Source organism: Acipenser ruthenus, chromosome 19 (assembly GCF_902713425.1).
Source record: "Acipenser ruthenus chromosome 19, fAciRut3.2 maternal haplotype, whole genome shotgun sequence".
Taxonomy (NCBI): Eukaryota; Metazoa; Chordata; class Actinopteri; order Acipenseriformes; family Acipenseridae; genus Acipenser; species Acipenser ruthenus.
In genome coordinates this window covers 3,469,304-3,488,952 of record NC_081207.1, presented here as the reverse complement: position 1 = coordinate 3,488,952, position 19,649 = coordinate 3,469,304, and the positions used below count along the sequence as shown (strand labels likewise).

The following is a 19,649-nucleotide window of genomic DNA, read 5'->3' as shown; positions in this document are numbered from 1 at the left end:
CAACACGAGCAGCAAGCGGTCGGTTCCTGTAACTACATTGGTTCCGCCTTATTGAGAACGGCTTTAGCTACCAAAGCAGAGAACAAAATGAACAGCGCTATAACTATGTAGTGTTGGTAGTAAACCATTACAAACTTCCCGATACAAAGTGTTTTATTCTATATTATTTGATTTATGCTGTCTGTATGGATTGCTAACATTTATTGAGGTAAGTGATTATAATTGCTTATGCTGGAGAACATTTTAAACACATGTGTCATGTATAAGATCCTTATACATACACGCACAAGCACAATGAGACCATTTAATCTCTTCACCGTGACTCTCACATGATTCTGACATTCCTACAGCAGAAGCCGAGGGGCTATAAGCACACAGCGCCTCCTTCCCATTCCAGCAGGATCACAGCCATTACCACAGTGCCTTCACCGACCTCCACGCTGTCAGAGAGGGGCAGATCACAGTATATACAGGATGAGGAGACACCTAGCTAGGAGAAGCTTTCCGTTTTTCTGGCTGAAGGAAAAAGACACGCAGAATGATGAGAGAAGCCTTCTGATACCAAAGGTAAAAAGGAGTGTACAGTGCACACGGGGTCGTGCACTGCATATATAACACTGCGCACATATGTGAAAGGCCGGTGGCTGTGTGGCTTAGTAGTTACAGCTGAGGGACTGGAAGGCACTGAGGCTTAATGATTAGAGATGAGGGACTGGGAGGCAGTGAGGCTTAATGCTTAGAACTGAGAGACTGGGAGGCAGTGTGGCCTAGTAGTTAAAGCTGAGAGACTGGGAGGCAGTGTGGTCTTGTGGTTAGAGCTTAGAGACTGGGAGGCACAGTGGCTTAGTTTTTTTTCTTTGATAGGATAACGGCATGGATGAGGCGGTGGCTTTCGGCTTTCAGAACAGGAATATTCTGCACACTGACTCTGAAGAGAGACGCACAGGCCCCACTGTGGAGGGGCAGATCCATCAGGAGCGACCAAACCACATCGCCTCACCCAGGGACGAGGTCAGAACAACCGTCTCCTCGCTTCGTCCTGGCACCAGTTGGGACGGGTCTGTCTTTCTTGACGAGGCTGTTTTAAAATGCAAAGCTGAGGAGCGGCTCTCCCTTCTCCCACCACAGAAATGGGACCAGAAGCCTGCCAGCTTGACCAACTCCTGCGTCAAGTACCTGATGTTCCTCAGCAACCTATTATTTGCTGTCTTCGGCTTGCTGGCCCTGGCCATCGGTCTGTGGGGTCTCGTGGATAAGGAGTCCTTTGCACAGGAGAGGATCGGGCACATTGGCTCAGACCCCATGCTGGTTCTCGCTGGGCTGGGGCTGCTGCTCAGCCTGCTGTGCTTCACAGGGTGTGTGGGAGCCCTGCGGGAGAACGCGCCCCTCCTCAAGGGCTTCACTGCGGCAGTGCTGGTGCTGCTGTCCATCCAGGTGCTGACCGGGCTTGTGATGTACACGCTCAGAGACCAGATTGAGGGGCTTCTGCGCAGCAGCATGCTGACCGCTGTGAGCCGCTACCAGGATGACCTAGACCTGAGGTTTATCATGGATGAGATGCAGATCGGGCTGCAGTGTTGCGGGGCGGACACTTACCATGACTGGGAGCTGAACATGTGAGTAGATACTGTGATGTTCCAGTGTTATGAGGAGGATTGATTGCTTGTCTGTAATTTCTTATAGTTTTTGAACAGAATTATTTTACTGCACCATTGATGGGTCGAATGAGCTAATAAGACTCACACATTCAATATCTCCTATTACCTTCACCTTGTTTGGAGCTGTCAGACAACAGGTGGAAACACATGCAGCAGTGCAGTAATAAGGAGTATTATAAAAAATACTTTTGGTTTAATCTTGCTTGACTTCTTGTAAGATTTTTACATGACAAACCCAAGAGCCACATGCTGTAATTTTGGTTTCGTTGAATCAGTTTGTTTTTTTCATAGCACACAGCCTGGTGATCTAATGTTGTAGTTACAAACGCTATGACTTTGTTCACCAGTGCAGCGTACTGCAGCAAAGAAGACACAAAACAGAAATCATGGAAGTTTCTTTAAGAGTCTTTATGAATACAGATCCTGATAGTAGAACATAAGGAATGCTGGGAATGAGAAAAGTCCGTTCAGCACATCATTGCTTGGCCAGTGTACGTTTTAATGTTCCTAGTGTGTTAGTGAGGTCAATTACAAATTACAAATTTGCATTCGTAGTTGAACCTGGGCACACCTGCGGAATTGTAATTGTAATTATACCATATAATTGATCGATTGCAGGTCAATTCCTTATCTATTTGTCATTATTCTGGTATTTTCAGTCCATTCACTTTTGGTGACCTCACTTGTTTGAAAAAAAGTTCTATACAGTATTATGTTTCTGTATGTGTACCTGTGGTTATTTACAATAAATAGAGTAAACATGTTCATGTGTGTATGTTACTTTATAGTGACATTTGAATTATAATTGTAATTGAACAAACAAGCCTTGTAATTGCAATTGTAATTGATCCCAGGTGTGCCCCTGTCACGGTTTCCTCCCCAGGTACTTTAACTGCTCTGCCCCTGGTATCCAGGCCTGCGGAGTCCCTGCCTCCTGCTGTATCGACCCCCTGGAGAACGGCACCGTGTGGAACTCGCAGTGTGGGCTGGGCACGCAGGGGCTGGACGAGTTCACCGCACAGAGCCTCATCTACCTGGGCGGCTGTCTGGGAGGGCTCTCCCGCTGGCTGAGCAATCACACAGGCAGCCTGGCCACTGCTGCCAGCCTGCTCCTGGGAGCACAAGTGCTGAGCCTGTTCATCGCAACAAGGATCCTGGGAGACATCGACAGGGTCGAAGCTGGCTGGCAACCCAAGTGACATCAGATTGCAATAAGTGACCGTGACGGGACATATAGGACTCTTTGTATTCTTAAACACTGCACTGGCACTGACGTCACACTGCCAAATCAATGACATCTTGGGTGCACGCTATCACAATCGACAGCTGGCCCATATCACTACTCTATGTCTATACATACAGGTTTATATCCCAGGTTGACAATATGTCTTGTCCCACTCATTCAACAAACAAAGGCACAGTTAAGGTTCGAAGTAGGTTAATTCTAACATTCTGGGATTCTTAGATTCTTAGATTTCTGACCTAAACAGCATGTATAGTGTTTAGCCACTAGAGTGAGACATGTTACCAGTGTTTAGCCACTAGAGGGAGACATGTTACCAGCCTCAAGATGAGAGAATATTGGGTTTACAGATTCTTTTGCTCTTGTGATGTGTGAAGTTGGAAGCTGATTTAGGTTGCAACTTTGTATTTGGAGTTTTGAAATGTCTCCCCTAACGTCTTTCGAAACAGTACCATCTTGTGAGGATAATTTGATAAAGATAACCAATTATGAACCAAAGAAAAAGCAAAGTATCTCATTTACAATTCTGCTGTGTGTTCAGGTCACGTCGTCACTAACTATAACTAGATACATTTTTTTTACTATATTTATTTATATGGTGAAAGGTAATGGAACTGAAGCTTTTGGTTGATTTGTTAATAAATACTGTGCTGCATATGTCTTTATGTTTACTGAATGTATGTTATGTATTACATAAATAAAGTTATACAGCAGTGGTCATTATATCATTTTACCTGTTAAGCCTGGAGTGGAATGGCCCTCCAGGGCCGTGATTGGACAGCCCTGTTACACACTATTATAATAAGAAATGTAAACTGTGATGTCATCCCATGTTTCATTCCATATGAAAACTTTATTTGCATGTATTTCAAGTACAGTAGTTAGAAGCTAACAGCTGCTCTTGATGTGGTATATGGAGCTCCTCCCAGTGGAACTTTAGGGGAATTACCAGGTATAATAAGGCACACATGTACCAAATGCATTAGTAGTAGTTAGTATTAGTAGTTTGTATTTTCTAAGTTATTAACGCCTCTTTATTTTATCTATACAAAAAAGACAACAACGCACAATTTTGTTCAATTTTTATCAAGCTTTTTATTATTTTTTTTAAATGTTATTCTGTAGAGGGGACATTCACTGTAATTGCTGATGGCATAAAAATATAACATTTTCCTTTTCATAAACTCTGTGTGGCACTGCTGAAAGGTCGCTGTTACTAACCTCCCAGCACGCCTCCAGTCATAACGATTAAACACAAGAACACATCTGGAACAGAAATCACTACTGCAGCTTGCCAGAACTGCTATTATAGATCATAGAGGAGGAATGGGAAAGGAAAGAAAAGATTCTGAAATTGAAAGAAATCAAGAGTAAAAATAATGATATATATTATATTAAATAATAATATTATATATAATACTTTATATTATTTATATATATATATATATATATATATATATATATATATATATATATATAAATAAGAAAAAGAGGGTGGTGGGAAGCAGAAAGAAAATAGTGCAAATCAGTGCCTTGTTTTTGCAAAGTTTAGGAAAGTTTTAACCAACAGTTACAGAGGAGCTTAGTACAGGACTAATATCTTACTGTAATTAATATAGATATAATGGGAGAGAGAGGGGTGCAACTAGGAAGAGATTTCACACAAATGATTGATGTTTTACAGCAAACACAATGCATGCAAAGAGGTGTAATTGACAGAGCAATGCCACTCAGTGAGAGTGCAACATGCACAAACGTGCATTAAGAAATGAGATATGCGCTAAAATTAAATGGAAACATGCAGAAAGATCTAAATGAAACATGCAATGCAGCGTGCAATGGGATGGAAACATGCAATGAGGTATAAAGAGGCAATGAAAAAAAGCGTGCAATAACACCAAAACATGCATTAAGATGTTAAATAAAAAGAATCTGCAACACCAACATGCTGTATTGTATGTATTGGGTACATATAACGCCCCTTGAAGTGTGCGACAGTACAAGTAAGGCAGAGTAAGAAAGCTGCTTTATTCCAAAGACTAAGAAGACAGGCCAGAGACTAGAGCAGGGGGGTTCTACTGTGACAATTGCCCTTAGCAACAGTCAACACAAAAAAGCAGTAATCCCTGAGTGTTTCCTTAATTAAAAAGAAAAAAGAACACAATAATTAAAGAGAAAGGAGAGAAATGGATAGAAAAAAAGGAACATTTAGGGAAGATACAGTAGGGATTGAGTCCAGCTCTTGTCACTTTGCTCAGTAAATGTCCCAGACCTCGGTTCCATCTCTACTACAGAGTGTTTTCTGGTGTTGCTGAAAACAGGGGCGGCTAGTGAATCACTTGTGGTTACGCTTCACGGGTGTGTTTCATTATTTACTCATTCGAGGCGGATTTGCTTGTGTAAGTTTCATGTTTCGTTTCAACAGAAAAAAGAGACAGGAAAAAGAGACAGAAATAAAACTGCAGAAAGGACAGAAAGGTAGCAGAAAGTTTCAGCGTTTGCAGAATAGTGTGCACAAGAGCTCTGAGGATTCTAAACGTCAACAGTTCATTTTATAATCTTTGACTGCAGCAGGATAAAGAAAGTGGTGAAAAGTCATTACATTATAGATTTTTTTTTTTTGTTAGAATTTTCTTTTTTACAGATTTTTTTTTGCCCATTTTTGTTGTTGTTGTTCTTATTCCTTTTGCATTTCTTTTCCCCATCCGGTCCCAAAGAGAACCATGATGGAGTGTTTGCAATTCCCAGTGGATTGTGGGACAGCCGGAGGTCTCAGATGATACCGTACTGGGCCAGTTCGTGCAGCTCCAGGTGATTGAAGGCCTCCCAGGGGCAGATGACAGTGATGTCTACAAAGTGAACAAATAGTGGGTCAGAATTTGACCCTGTGCTCAAACGGGTTAAATCAGTTCTAGAACAATGTATAAAACATGTGGTATGTGTCAAGTAACCGCAATGGCTTGGAACAGTAGCTCAGCACCCAGTTCCAGGTTTCAGAACTACCGTCAATTAAGAATAGTATTTAAATGATCAGGAGCCTATGCTGGCACCTCAAGGACAATGGAAAAAAATTAAACAGAAATGTGCTATGTCGAGATGATCTCATCATCCTGACATTTCAAACCGTTATATCGAGATCACAAGATAAAAGATCTCAGGATCTAGATCTTTTTTTTTCTGTCATCAATGAGCCACTGAAGGAGCCAGATGTTAAATACATTGTTCCTCCCTTGTAGCTGTATGTTGTAACTCACTCCTATTAGGAGGGTCATTTCAGTAATACACCTAAACATGGGAATTTCCAAAACCCATGGTAAACTTTCCACTATAAATATATGATAACTGTAACTCACCTGTGCCTAACCCTTCCATCCCAGGGATGTCATCACCAAACCTGAAAAAAAACAGACAACAGAGACTTACTTCCATAATTTGCTTTGCTTTGTCACATCATATGTAGTTTTTTCCCCTCTGTATCATTCTGTTAGTTGATGTATTATTTCTATTATCTCTGTTCTGCACCACACCCCCCTTTAAGGGGATTTCAAAAAGGCAGAATACAATGTATAGTAGTAACACCGAATTCTCTCTTTGTCTTGGTGAGAATAGGACTCTTCTAGCTTGTTCATTACAATTCACTTACAGGGAAACACATTGAGAAACAATAGCACAATCACATACATCTAATGTACCACGGGCAGCACATTGCAATGCAATTACACTTAAATCTGAAGTGAAGTGTTATTCGAAATGCATATGAAGTAGCCATTCATTCATACTGTGGAATGTTTATATGGAGTGAAATACTACCACTGAAAAAATACTGGTACAAAAGGTTATGAAAATCAAACACTTTACAGTGCAGATGAATCTCAATAGTGCATTTCTGTCTGTAAAAAATGTGTAAAATGCCAGAAAAGGTCTGAGTGTTTTAAACGGCAGACCGCACACATACCCCTGTATTCCTTTCTTCGGTGGCTTGCTTTTGAACTGGCGGGTCTGCCTCTGTTTGAATTTGGGGGGTCCCTTGCGGGGGGTGGCGGGGCCGCCGGTCACTCTTGTGGCCGACTTGACATCGGATTTGGGGAGCTCCAGGTTCATGGCTGGGAGTAAAGGTCGCTGTGGGGTCACTCAAGGTTGTTATTCAGTTGCGTTCTGTGGTCGTTTTGAAGATGCTGTTGTTTCTGAAAAACTGTTGTTGTCTCTTCTGATGGAAGGAACTGGAAAAAGAGATTGAAATAGAGGTTGGGGGCAGAGATGGGTGGTATTAAACATTTATCAAAACCATGGAATGATCCGTCACAACACCCCTTTCGGATCTTCAGAATTGTCTGGCTATTACTTGAGTTTAGAAGCTTCTTGGAGCTGTGTTGGTGAATAGAGACCAGACTTGCTTCCCTCTGGGCTGAAAGTCAACTAGTACTCTTGAACGGTGTTAGAGGGCTTTTAGGTGTAAGTGTGGCCCTTCGACTCTTTGAACATTAAAGTAAAAGATGTTGTTGAGAAGAGAAGACCTCTAAACCTGGTGTCAATGCAAATTTACTGCATGAAGTTATTATCAGATTCCTTGATTTGTTGTTTCAATTATTCAAATACAAAGACGATTTAGAAACTAGAGCTCTTCACAGCACTGACACACGGAGGATGGTTTCCGTGTATTGAAATGATTCACTGAATTTAGGATGATTGTTCTGTGCCTTCAATGTTCGGTGCTTGTATAGTAGAGAGTTAAACGCTTTGAAAATGAATTTGAATCTTGTTTAAAAACTGTTTAAATTGGAATATCTTATCAAATTATAATATTTATAAAAAATGTGTATTATTTCTCACTGGTAATCGGAATTAGTTTTTCAAAAAACGACATTGTTCAAATACTTCCAGAAAACAACTTCCCTTCACCAACCTTTAGGGTCTGATAGTCACTCAAACTCAAAGGATGATGCTGATGGAAATATTATAGAGTAAATAAAACGATTAAAATAATAATACTAGTAATAATAATAATAATAATTGGGGACTGATAATTCTCTAGTGGTGTGACTTCCATGCTGATGACCTGAATTCCTCTAATCCTCTCCAATAGCCTTGCTTGATTTAGTTAGACTCCTTAACATTACCACTGAGCAGGGCTAAACTCCAATCCCATTAGAGCAAGGGCACTCTGGAATATGCTGAGCAAACAATATGGTTTAAATCTCATTGAAATGCATAGACCAATATGAGAGTGGGTTTGGGGTTTGGGGGGAGTCCAAAGGCCCACAACAGAATGTTGAACCCTGGGGTAAATGTGCTCAAATGCTCAAAAGCAATGTTATTTTTCTAAACAATTCCAAAGATCATTATTGGATTATTTTTTTTTTACACAAATTTAGTGGTCGCCAATTTATTTATTTATTTTTTAGCACTTTGTCCCAATTTAGAATGTCCAATTATTTTTAAGCTCAGCTCACCGCTACCACCCCTGTGGTGACTGGGGAGCGGCGAAGACGAACACACACTGTCCTCCGAAACGTGTGCCGTCAGCCGACCGCTTCTTTTTCACACTGCAGGCCCACCGTGCACCATTATTGTATTTTTTATGTATTTATTTCTTTAGTTTGAAGCAGCGCAGTGTGACTGAACTGTTCAGGAAACCGTTTCATAAGGAAATAAAATGATAACTAACAATAAATAACAATGACTGCAAATTTGCACGACTCCCAAAAGCATTTCCGAGGAGTGACATAAAATTTAAGACAAAAAGACGCAGATTCAAGTGAATCACCAGAGGAAGAACAACTATTCCACATGCTTCAAACACAACGGTGCGTATTAACAAGGCTTCAGCCCCGAGTTAGTCTTAATGGGTTAAATAAAATGTTTTAGTCATTACACTTTTTCCAGGCTGGTGTTTAAGATGCCCACAGCAATTGAGAACAGTTTAGTATCTATCTATCTATCTATCTATCTATCTATCTATCTATCTATCTATCTATCTGTCTATCTATCTATATATATATATATATATATATATATATATATATATATATATATATATATATATATATATACAGATCAAACATTACATAGTTATTTCAAACTCAAAAGCTAAAGCTTTGTGAACTGTGCCCAACATCACTTGATTTGATCTATAGGCTGCTCTTGGAATGAAATCATTACACTTATTCAAAGCTAAATAACACTGGTTTACACAGATCAAGAAATTGAGAATGAAATGCAAATCCAAAAACCATTAGTTTCTAGAATAGATTATTATTATTATTATTATTATTATTATTATTATTATTATTAGGCTTACCTCATGTATGTAGCTCTGGCGGTCGCAGTCTCTCACTATTAATAATAGGTAGGAAGATGCGCTGATGCATCAAAAAGGACCGTTCTGAATCAGCTTAGACATCCACGGGATGCTGACTCGCACAGTAATCAGGATGCTACGCCCATCACTGCACTAACCTGGGCCACATAACTCCTGTAGTGCAGGGTCTCTGCAGCTCCAATCCAATTACAAACTGCTGTATCCAAATTAACCACCAGCCTTCCAGTTACTGAACACTACCCGACCCCCCCCCCCCCCCCCCCCAATCACTTAGAGCATTAGACTACTTTACTGGGCCTCAAGGAGAAACCCAGAGAATTCAGTACTGGGGATCTGAAAGCCAGAGGAGGTAATACAGCTTAGACAACAGTACTGGGAGTCGGAAAATTCATTTCAGTATAGATAACTCTGGGGATGTGCGAGCCATCAAATTCAATAGAGTGCAGACAACTAGGTACTGGTGATCTGAGAGCCATCAAATTTAATCCAGCATGAGAAATTAACACATTATAGAGAACTACACTAGGCATGTCACCAGGGTTGCCCAGCAGGTGGCCTCAGCGTATATACCATAGAGATCCATGTCAGGAAACTGTAATTTGCACCCCCTGGTTTAAAGCCATGGGATTTAGAAAACAACAAAAAAACTAAATATAAACAAGTATGGATCCATCTTATCTCACCAGCGGTAAACCTTTGCTTGTCCTTTTTGCTCAATAAGTCACTCACAATAGATATATTTTGCGAGACGCAAAGGTTCTTGACACAGCAGAGTCTTTCTTATTGTCAGTCCAGTCACTTATTTTCCTGAACTCTGAAGAAGTCAAAACCACTCCCATTTTCTGTTAAGCAACCCTTGTAGCATAGACCCTCCTTCCTCCGTTAACCACCCCACCCCCCAACTTAGACAAGACATACATATACACATTCATCCTCACCCATCAACCACCCCATTGTAACAGTCTCAATGAACACCCTGCTGTTTCTTACCGCTTATGAGGTGGGAACCATTCACCAGTCACAGGCGAGAGCCCTACACAGCTCTCGAGGGCAGTGGCTTGTCTCTCTAACCTAGGGTTGCTTTGAGCTCTGTCTGGCCTGTGTGCCTCTTATACCAATAGCCATGGCTAAAGGGATTAGCAGGTCATTGGCCTCCTGGGCTCATCTGCTGAAGGACACTGTCTCAGAAGGGGGCCAGAGCCTGCGTCACCCTCCTCCTCGCCTCCCTGAAATAGGTCTCCGATGATGAATGCATTTCTACCGCACAGAGTTGTGCATTGGAACCATCAAAACCACAAAACTAGTAAAAGGGAGACAAACTGGTGCGCTAGTGGTACTAGGTTTGGACCTTTAATATTAAATCCTTAATAAAAAAATAACAAAAACAGGGGCGGTAGTTTTTTTTTGTTTTTTTTTAAACTTCACAATCACAAAAAGGTGTAGCGCTCATCAACAATGATGAGGTGTGTAGTCAAAAACAACGGATACATTCACAAAATACAGGTATGTGATCATTTCAGCTTTAGAACACAAGACAATGATGTTTCTACCTCTAGGTCTTGATCAGATACAAATACAGGTTCTATGTATCATTAATTGAGGTTCCTTGTGGCTTTGTTCTGCTATTTTTTTATGATTATTCTTTACTCTCTTACTTTGTTAATTTGGGCCCTGTGTTTTTGTACGGTGCTGCTATTTAATTTGTTTGCCAGTGATCTACAATAATGATTTTATTTATCACAAGGTAATCTGTGGTCTGGACAGCAGCCCTGAGATATAAACCTCCTTTCAACAGTGAGATTACCCTGTGTAAATAATCCGCAAATCTCAAAGCTATGCTGTTGAAACCGATGCCTTAACCTAATTAAAAAATAATACACTCTTAGGAGACAGACACAAATTGAGTTCAGTTTTCGATTAGTCTTGGTAGAGCAATTGCAATCGGGGATGCGGTGGGAGACAGGATTATCTTGCTTCAATAAGTAATATGGTCAGCTGTTTTTCTTCCAGAGGTCAAATAAACCCCTACAATAGCAACTCCGTACTGCCAACCAGCGTACTGAACACACCACAGTTCCACTTCTATTAAAAACGAAACTGTAAGACATGAACAGTTCATTTAGTGTATTTATACATATCGACATACTAATGAGAATCACTCACTGGTATATTGCACTGCAATATTTCTGCAAACATGTTTAAATATATAAAAGTATTAAGTAATGGATGGTAAATACCAATAAGAGTTTGCATGTATTTTTAAGTCAGTAATGAGCACGGTATAGGAAAATCAGGAAGAAGGATAGAATCAATCAATCAATTCCTTTATTTAACCAGGTAAAAAAAAAAAAAAAACCTGTTAAGAACAAGTTATCTTTTACATTGAAATCTCAGAAACTTGGGTGATTTTAATAATGAACATCCAGTATTGATGTAACAGCAAGAAGAACCATTACGTTTCTCTGTTTATTGTCACAGATTAAGCAGGGCTTCCTAGCACTGTCTGGACTATCTAGGTGGAACAGCAGAAGGTGTCAATCAATGCCTCCACTGAGAACAATGGATAATTAAAATGAGATAAACCCACATGATTATTAAGTGTTGGTTTAGTGCTGTGCATGCGAGCGTGGCAGCTGTTTACTTTGCAGATTGTTTTGAAGGGAGCAGCAGCAGTGTAAACCGCCCTTCTGGTGACTCTTATTGCTGGGGTGAGGTAGGTTGTGGGGAGGAAGGTTAGGGGCTTTGTAAAGTGCTGAGACCCGCTGATTATTACTTCAGCTGAAAACCTCTTTGGAGTTGTATAAATTGGCCAGCTTCTTGCATCAGTGCGAATAAAGATTTCCAGACTGCCCAAGTTACTGACTTCATAGGTACAGCACTGTACAAATTCCCTGTATCCAAGATCGCTGGAATCCCCAGGACGCTTGAGACACTGAACTGGAAGGAACCTGTTAGTCCCACTGAGAATTCTTTGAATTGATTCATAGCAGGAGACTATTTAACCTAAAGTTAAAGAATTTCAAGAACAGAAAACTCACCTCAGCCAGACCCAACCCCAAAACACTCTGTAATGAGACTCCAGTCTGTGTAAGGGGCTTAATGACCGCAAGGAGGCTGTTACACTTTAGTTTGTAATATATTAGGACATTTCATTTAATTGAAAGTTGAGACGCACTGATAGTTCAATAATATACATTTCACAATAACTGGGTCATGATCGGAAGACAAAATGGAAGTCCTACAAAGAGGCTGGAATAAAATATTGATTTCAGTAGTGTACACACATGATATATTTTTTAATGTATGGTTCCAGTGGAAGCCAGCAAAAAAGTCACAGTAATTTAACACAGCATTCATATAAATAGTACAGGAACATAGACCTGAATATTCAGAAGTACCCAGTGTTGTCCTAATCCGTTTGGGTCCAATGTCCAATGCTATTTCAAGTCTAATTTTAAAAGTTTCAGGTAGACCGACTTTTATAAATGGAACAGCAATTGTACAAATGACTCTCTCTGATTATCATCTTGCAAAACATCATTTTTTCGGTCCCTGCTGTAATTTGACTTAGGATTTTTGTTGTTTCACAAGCTGGAGACAGCGACTTGATCCTTGCTGCTGTTTTATTTTACACTCATCATTCTAATCTCCATTTTTAAAAACGCTTTGATGTTTTCGTCCCTGACGTGTTCCTCTATTGCTGCCAGAGCCTTCTCTCCGCCGTCTCGGTAATATTTCATGAGCTCCTCTGTGTAGGGAATCCACACGCAGTTCGTGCAGCCACTCATACAGCAGTGCATGGGAGGAGGTGGAGGGGGGCCCAGGGGTGCGCTGTTGTGTTTTGGGTCTCCCTCAGTTCTAGAATCCCCCTCCACATGAGTCCTTCCCTGGCTGGTTGCACAGTTAGAAGGGTCCTGTGAATCAGAGGTGGTGGACAGGCTTCTGCAGCCCACGTAATGGAGTGACCGTGCTGCTCCACAGAGCTTCCCAGCTTGGATCGGAGTGAAAAAAGACACAAGCTGCTTCTGACTGAGGTCATAACGAGGGGCATTCCAAAGCTGGGAGAGGCACAGAAACAGCATTATTTATTTAATACTTACTTCTGTGCGTAACAGAGCGGAGGCTGGGCATGAACCGGCGACCCCGCACATCGCAAGCAAGCGTGTTAACCACAATGCAAAAGAGCCAGTCTCGTCTTCAATCCTAAATCAAATAATCTCTCTTTTTGTTCCAACCACGTCCTCTGGTTACATACAGTTTGGTAATGACAATAAAATACATATTTTAGGTTACATTTTAATTAAATGTTTTAATCTGTGTAGTCGTACCGTACAAGCCCCCTCTCCCCCATGCTTTTGTCATGGAGACACCTCTGTAACAAACGTCATCACAACTGTGTTACTTTACCAATTTGAACGTACTGTATACACATAATAACAATACAGACGCGTCTATCTTTCTGTAATCATTTAGTACAGCAAAGGCTTTATGCCAAGGTCAGGATGACACTTCACTTGTCTACGAGACTAGTGGCTTGTTGATTGGAGACATACTGAAATTCTGATCGCTAAAACTGTTATGATTCATAAACGGGGGGAAAAAAAAGACTTCAACCCAATATAGCGTAATTCTCAGTGAAAAGTGAGAAGACTGCTATACTGTGTTTATTATTATTAACTCACCTTATAAAACTCAGATACTCGACCCATACTCCTTTTAGTTAACAGCAGCAATAAATGTGACATTACTGCACTGTCAACTGCACTTCCTGGTTAGTACAAGACGACATTAATAATAATAATAATAATAATAATAATAATAATAATAATAATAATAATAATAATAATAATAATAATAATACTACTGAGCTATATATTATTATTGTTGTCAAGTTACGTCTTCTCCGTGTTCGTCTGTACCCGTGACTCAGCCAATAGGGGCGTAGATTAAGAGGCAAGGCGGAGCTGCTTCGGGGTTAGAGTTGAGAGTGCAAAGTGTATGTGCAGCACTGCGCTGCCATGTGTTTTGTTGCTGCGCTGTTGTCAGAATGTGAAGTCGTCCCGTTTTACAATACGAATAAACAGATAAGCATAGGAAAATCAAAGCGGTCGATGCGTTTTACCACGGTCCCAGGAAAGATCAACTGCAGGGCTGTGTATGGTTTGTATTATTTGTTTTTGCAATACTGTACTTGCACAGTACTGTGAGAAACGTTTTGTTAAATAACATGCTGAACAGTAGTCTTTACTGCTTTTCTGAAAAGACATTTTATTACAGAAAAAAAATAATTCCCGAGCGGTACTGAACTCTATTAATAATATACCCCGCGTAGTTGAAGCAGTGTCATTCTTATGCACATATGTCGAAATAAAGTTAAGTGAAATTACCTTTACAGCTAGTGAACTATTGTGGGAAAGGAAAAGGTGTAGCATTTATATCCTGTATAAAGTTTGGAAATAAAACTACCATTGCATAGCATTGTGTGCCAATGTGTTTTTCTATGTTCTCTTAAGTTTGCACCAATTTTGTTATTCTTGAAGCAAAAACAAAACGCGAATACTACATTTGATACACTACTGGGCATGTTTATAAACGGATTCCTGCATACAGCTTTTTTCTAGGTCTGAATCCAGAAGCGTATTTGTTTTTTTTTTCATTTGGAGCTGGTGAATGGTGGCCAGTTGGTTTCTTGTAGTTGAGTCTTGTGTCTTCTAGACCGATAGCAAAGGGAAGAGTGACGTGAAGTTTGGGGAGGTTGCTATGGCGCCCCCAACACTCAGTGAAGCCAAGGAAAGCCCAGACCAGGGTGGTAGGTTTGTTTGTTTGTTTGTTTGTTTTTGTGCGACGGGGACATGCAGAGATGGTGCAGCGGGCTGTGAAGGAGTGTGTAACTGTCTTTCTCTGTGTTTCAGGGGGTGTGAAGGGGCTGCACCTGACCTCCTTGATGGACATGCCCCTGGCCGCGGGTGCTGGCTCAGTAAAACCCTCAATGGTCAGGCACAAAATGATGCTGGAGGAGAGGGAGCGTGTGGTCAAGGCTTACCGGGACCTCAAGAAAATCAAACATGAGCTTCTCCACTCTAACACAGCCAGCCTGAAGTGGCTGCAGAACCTCAAGTAAACCAGCGATGCCCCAGGAACAGCAGGGTCTTTCATGGGATTATAAATGGACACAGTGACGCCGCTGGGCTAATATATAAACCCTGAGTATATCCTAAAATGTTGAATTACGGGCCCAAGTCTCTTGGAATGAAAGCTGAGGCAAGCATAATTTTGTATTGACTGAAGAAAAATGGACTGTGAACCTGGTCAGCTGTCTTTGGGAAGCTTTTCTCAGCCGAGCCACTAGGTGGCAGTAGAGACTTGAACTAAAAAATAAGTCCCTGATTAGGATCATCTATCTCCAATAACTTGCAATACAGAGCCATAAACAATACATATATGTATATATTTTTACTAACTGATTAAATGTGGACTGTATTTTCTTCTTTAAGATTTAATAATTATGTTTTATACTGGAAATATTGTTGAAGTAAATCACTGGTTGGGTTTTAACAACACAACAGAAGTGTTTGCATGTATTTGCCAGCCCAATCAGCACATTTTGTTCCGCTGAAATTGGGAACTCAAATTAACAGTATGTTACAGGTGTCTTTCAAACTCACACCATGAACAGCTGTAAGTTCCAAAATGAAATCTTCACATCATTAATTTTTTTAATTCATTCACGATTGCTGTCTTGCAACATCTTGACTCATTATAAGCTTTCCCTTCACTGTAATGGCTGATTTCTCAGACCTCGGTTAGCACTAATCTTGAACTACCTAATGTTACCTTAACTAACACACAAGCAGAGATTCAGGACTAGGAAACCATCCAAAAATGACCATACCCAGACCCAATCTCAGCTGAGCTCCAGCACAATGGCTCAGTTTAAATTGGCATTATTCTGATTGGGTCTCAACGATTTAAAAAAAAAAAATCAAGTGGATATGATGACTGAGACAAACAATACAAAGTGCATCTAAATCACAAGAAGAATATGTTGCACATGTTACATAAAATACACACGCAATGAATAACTTCAACTGAATAGAAAGCAGTTCCAGCCACCCACTAGATTTTATATAGAGTTGCATTCTTGCTACTTCGTTTGTGGATTGCTCAAGTCAGTGATGTCATTGATTTTCACAGACTCCTCTTCAGCAGCATGCCAGTGGTGCTTCGGAGAGGAAAAATCATATGATGAAACACGATGGTCCTTCTATTGTTAATGCTCACACTTCCCTTCCTGGAGCACTACACCAGGACTGCGTGTCGCCTGCATTAACATACTATTTGGTTATGGCTTTGCATTCATGTTTAGTTAAGAATTCAGATGCTGTCAGATGTACTTTCATCTATCAGAGAAACATTCACAACAATTCAAATGTTCCATTACCCAGGTAGCACACGCCTGCTGACTGCACAGGTTGGTGGTAAGTACAGTAGATAGCCACAGATTCACCCTGAGATAGCAGTAGGGCTGTATATTTGGCTTATGTCATGATTTTAAATACAGTATAGTATTTATGAAAGCAAAAAAAATAGCATTATAACATTCATAATTTGACTTTTTTTTCTAGCGTTATTGTTCAGCAAAATATTTAAATGCTTACCTGAGAAATCCCTAAATCTGCTTTGTGCTCATATATATGTAAAGGCCGGCCTGGTCCTGGATTGCAGGCTCTGGGCCTCATCGAAACGGCAGCCTAAATCTGGGCAGGCCCTGAGGCCGCCTCAAATCGCAAGTGTGAACGGGGTCCAAGACATTTAAAACTGAGGGGATTTAACATGGAACCGTATCTGGTACAATTTACACATAAATCCTCTTTCAAGATCTTTGACCATTCTTAGACCTGGTTATTCAGAAGGTTTATGATACCCTGCCATATAACCCTCCTGACTCTGTCCTTGCGCCTGCCCTGAATATATATATATATATATATATATATAAAAAAGTATATATGTACAGGTTATTGAATTCCACTTGCATGTAAAGGGGTCTGGGCAGGTGTGTGCATAGAGGCTGCAGAGCTGGTATGGGTGTGTTCACAGCATTGATAAATCTGGCCTGGTGAGTGGAAGGGGGAGGGGGTGGTTGCTATGGAGATGTGCGTGTTGCCAGGTACCTGCTGGAGAGCCTCCTATGTGTCCTCACCCACCCTGGCACTCGCGCAGGCTGAGGGATCTGGTTCATGTTCAACAGACAAGAAGAGCAGCTTTGGCTTTGGCAGTCACCCTGGGGCTTGGGTTTCCAGCGCTAAATACAGCCAAAAAGAAAGTTCACTGTGCAAAGTGAGTGTTTGTACATCTGTGTGTGTGTGTGTGTGTGGATGAAATTAGACAAAATGTCCCTGTAAAGACAGCCACTCCTGAAATACTTGTATCTGAACTGCGATTTGGCTTTTTCTAACGTCAATGTATTTATTCAGGTTATGGTTGGTAGGTAAATCACTTCCCAAAGCATGTGCCTGTTTACAACAGCCACAAAACTGCAGCCTTCAAAAGTCATTTTCATATCCTGCATTGGGTTGAGAAATACTGCAGGACACTTTACTTAAAATTGATTACAGGGCATTAGTAGCTAAGTAATTACATTTTAGTGATTGGGTAATTACCAATACTCTCTGCTCTTACATGGCGAGGACAATATGACACGTTTCCACCATTTAAGAGCAGAGACAACAAGTAGTGACCTTGCTATTACATGTTTATATATGCCCCCGAATCTGAAGGACCACAGGCATCTTAAACCATTACTTCAAAACCCCTCAATTATAGATCAAAAAATACAATGTATAAGAGACTACTGTTTCGGCTGACGCCTTCACCAATGACTGAGGTGTTAGGAAACTGGCTGTTTCTTATATGTTAATTACCTGGCAACAAAATACTGTGTCCACACCTATAGAGGGGTAAAAAGGGTGCACAGGACAGCAATGAAACGTGGCACTAGCATCTTTCCTCATAGATAGAATTTAATATAGCTCAGACAACATGTGAAGGAACTTTTCAAAGTGCATGATAATCAGGGGTGCAGTGAAAGTGGTGCAGGAGCTAATTCACTTTGCTGTTGTTGCTGAGGTAGTTACATTATTAAACACAGACTAACCTGGAATGATCTCTGCATAGTCCTATCATAAGTCTGGTGGGGCGCTAGCAAGTGGAAAAGTAAGGAATAACTTTTCCATGCTACGCCTTTATAGTAAATAGATTAAAGATTAAGGGTATTTGAATAGCTGTGATACAAAATAAGATAATGTAATTACAAGCACATCAAAGATGGATCCATATTCGGAAGTCAGTTTGTGTGTTCGTGAAATTGGTGCCAAAATAATTGACATTTCCGGGAAGCAAAATATGAAAATGATCAGGAATGAATGTTAAATGAATGCATAGTTATAGGATACTGCCTTCCCTAAAATGACCACATTATGAAAACATGTAACAAAACTCATAGCTAAAATAAAAATAATAATAATAATAATAATAATAATAATAATAATAATAATAATAAATACTTTCGTGAATTGGTTGGTGTCTTGATTGCAATTTAAAGGGTTAACTAGTATCTTGCTCTCCGGTGTACTGCTGAAGATGACTGTGATAAGAGTTTAACAATGTTCTCTAAGTCCATGCTGTGCCTATTTGTTTGTACCATTTACTGCATATGCAAATAGGTAACATTTATCTGTAGAAGGCAACAATGAATGACTTTACAAAAAAACAGAGGCCTTTTAAAGGTCAATTGCAGAAACTTACTTTTTGTATTGTTTATTTTATTCAGACTTATGACAGACTGTCTTTATAGACATATGAAGATGCAGTTCATACGGTATAAAAATGATTCAGACAAGTTATCACTGCTTTTAATAGCCATGTGATATCCACAATAAAGCTAAGACCAACCTGTACCAAGCTGGGGTAAGACACATAAGACAAGAAAGTTAAACATTTAATAGTACTGAGGCAAAGAAAGGGCAGGAAGAAGGTGCAGAAAGAAGGGCCGATGTAAAACTGTACTACATTCTTTCGAACACATCAAACATTCTCTTTGATTCGTTGCCCTAACCCTAACACTAATTAAGAACTGATTTAATAGGTCAGTATTTGAATTCTCTCAGCTAGCCCTTTGCTGAAAAGTCTGGCCTGCTGTATCTACACCTAGGTCCCTTTTTGCTCTCTTGAATAGCAGTAAGAGGGTTTAACACAACACAAGAGAACAGAGACCACAAGTAGCAAAATAACACAACACACCTGAAGAGGATGACATCATAAAGCAAATACACTGCTTGGACTTTCGCTAAATACCAATAATGCTTTAGCAATTCCGTGTGATGGTAAATGTGAACGTTACCTCTTTATTGAACTTAGGTGGGGAGTGCCA

General features: G+C 40.3%; 4 protein-coding genes across 9 annotated transcripts; 2 read left to right on the top strand and 2 right to left on the bottom strand.

The window, feature by feature from the left end:
• The first annotated feature begins 38 nt into the window (after positions 1-38).
• On the top strand, positions 39-4,360 carry tspan10 (tetraspanin 10). Of its 2 annotated transcripts, none has more exons than XM_034041517.3 (4): positions 39-208; positions 354-567; positions 865-1,616; positions 2,542-4,360. In XM_034041517.3, the coding sequence occupies exons 2-4, from the start codon at positions 475-477 to the stop codon at positions 2,855-2,857; spliced, it is 1,161 nt and encodes a 386-aa protein (XP_033897408.1). In that variant the 5' UTR covers positions 39-208; positions 354-474; the 3' UTR covers positions 2,858-4,360. The 2 variants fall into 2 exon arrangements, with proteins under 2 accessions (XP_033897408.1, XP_058848349.1); XM_058992366.1 differs by having other exon boundaries at positions 351-567.
• A 1,200-nt stretch (positions 4,361-5,560) lies between these two features.
• On the bottom strand, positions 5,561-10,358 carry LOC117424442 (retinal rod rhodopsin-sensitive cGMP 3',5'-cyclic phosphodiesterase subunit gamma-like). 2 transcript variants are annotated; one of them, XM_034040775.3, is made up of 4 exons: positions 10,211-10,358; positions 6,857-7,121; positions 6,255-6,295; positions 5,561-5,750 (listed from the first exon to the last, which is right to left on the bottom strand). In XM_034040775.3, the coding sequence occupies exons 2-4, from the start codon at positions 7,000-7,002 to the stop codon at positions 5,674-5,676; spliced, it is 264 nt and encodes an 87-aa protein (XP_033896666.1). In that variant the 5' UTR covers positions 7,003-7,121; positions 10,211-10,358; the 3' UTR covers positions 5,561-5,673. The 2 variants fall into 2 exon arrangements, with proteins under 2 accessions (XP_033896666.1, XP_033896667.1); XM_034040776.3 differs by lacking the exon at positions 10,211-10,358 and adding an exon at positions 9,200-9,365.
• Positions 10,359-12,470: 2,112 nt separating this feature from the next.
• On the bottom strand, positions 12,471-14,141 carry LOC117424361 (oxidoreductase-like domain-containing protein 1). The gene is made up of 2 exons (XM_034040618.3): positions 13,903-14,141; positions 12,471-13,278 (listed from the first exon to the last, which is right to left on the bottom strand). Exons 1-2 carry the CDS (start codon positions 13,963-13,965, stop codon positions 12,844-12,846), a joined length of 498 nt encoding a protein of 165 aa, XP_033896509.3. The 5' UTR covers positions 13,966-14,141; the 3' UTR covers positions 12,471-12,843.
• A 26-nt stretch (positions 14,142-14,167) lies between these two features.
• LOC131698736 (coiled-coil domain-containing protein 137-like) lies at positions 14,168-15,700 on the top strand. 4 transcript variants are annotated; one of them, XM_058992364.1, is made up of 3 exons: positions 14,196-14,375; positions 14,936-15,029; positions 15,133-15,700. In XM_058992364.1, the coding sequence occupies exons 2-3, from the start codon at positions 14,981-14,983 to the stop codon at positions 15,339-15,341; spliced, it is 258 nt and encodes an 85-aa protein (XP_058848347.1). In that variant the 5' UTR covers positions 14,196-14,375; positions 14,936-14,980; the 3' UTR covers positions 15,342-15,700. The 4 variants fall into 4 exon arrangements, 3 of the variants coding, with proteins under 3 accessions (XP_058848345.1, XP_058848347.1, XP_058848346.1); XM_058992363.1 differs by having other exon boundaries at positions 14,196-14,380; XM_058992362.1 differs by lacking the exon at positions 14,936-15,029 and having other exon boundaries at positions 14,168-14,380.
• The last annotated feature ends 3,949 nt before the right edge of the window (positions 15,701-19,649 follow it).

Bases quoted from the DNA above. Each gene is read 5' to 3' on its own strand.
- tspan10 (XM_034041517.3), top strand. From the start codon at position 475: ATGAGGAGACACCTAGCTAGGAGAAGCTTTCCGTTTTTCTGGCTGAAG. The intron at 568-864 runs GTAAAAAGGAGT...TTTCTTTGATAG, and splicing joins GAAGCCTTCTGATACCAAAG to GATAACGGCATGGATGAGGC. The intron at 1,617-2,541 runs GTGAGTAGATAC...TTTCCTCCCCAG, and splicing joins CATGACTGGGAGCTGAACAT to GTACTTTAACTGCTCTGCCC.
- LOC117424442 (XM_034040775.3), bottom strand. From the start codon at position 7,002: ATGAACCTGGAGCTCCCCAAATCCGATGTCAAGTCGGCCACAAGAGTG. The intron at 6,296-6,856 runs GTATGTGTGCGG...GTTTTTTTTCAG, and splicing joins CCGAAGAAAGGAATACAGGG to GTTTGGTGATGACATCCCTG. The intron at 5,751-6,254 runs GTGAGTTACAGT...TTCACTTTGTAG, and splicing joins GATGGAAGGGTTAGGCACAG to ACATCACTGTCATCTGCCCC.
- LOC117424361 (XM_034040618.3), bottom strand. From the start codon at position 13,965: ATGTCACATTTATTGCTGCTGTTAACTAAAAGGAGTATGGGTCGAGTA. The intron at 13,279-13,902 runs GTGAGTTAATAA...TGCCTCTCCCAG, and splicing joins GAGTATCTGAGTTTTATAAG to CTTTGGAATGCCCCTCGTTA.
- LOC131698736 (XM_058992362.1), top strand. From the start codon at position 14,239: ATGTGTTTTGTTGCTGCGCTGTTGTCAGAATGTGAAGTCGTCCCGTTT. The intron at 14,381-15,132 runs GTTTGTATTATT...TCTGTGTTTCAG, and splicing joins CAACTGCAGGGCTGTGTATG to GGGGTGTGAAGGGGCTGCAC.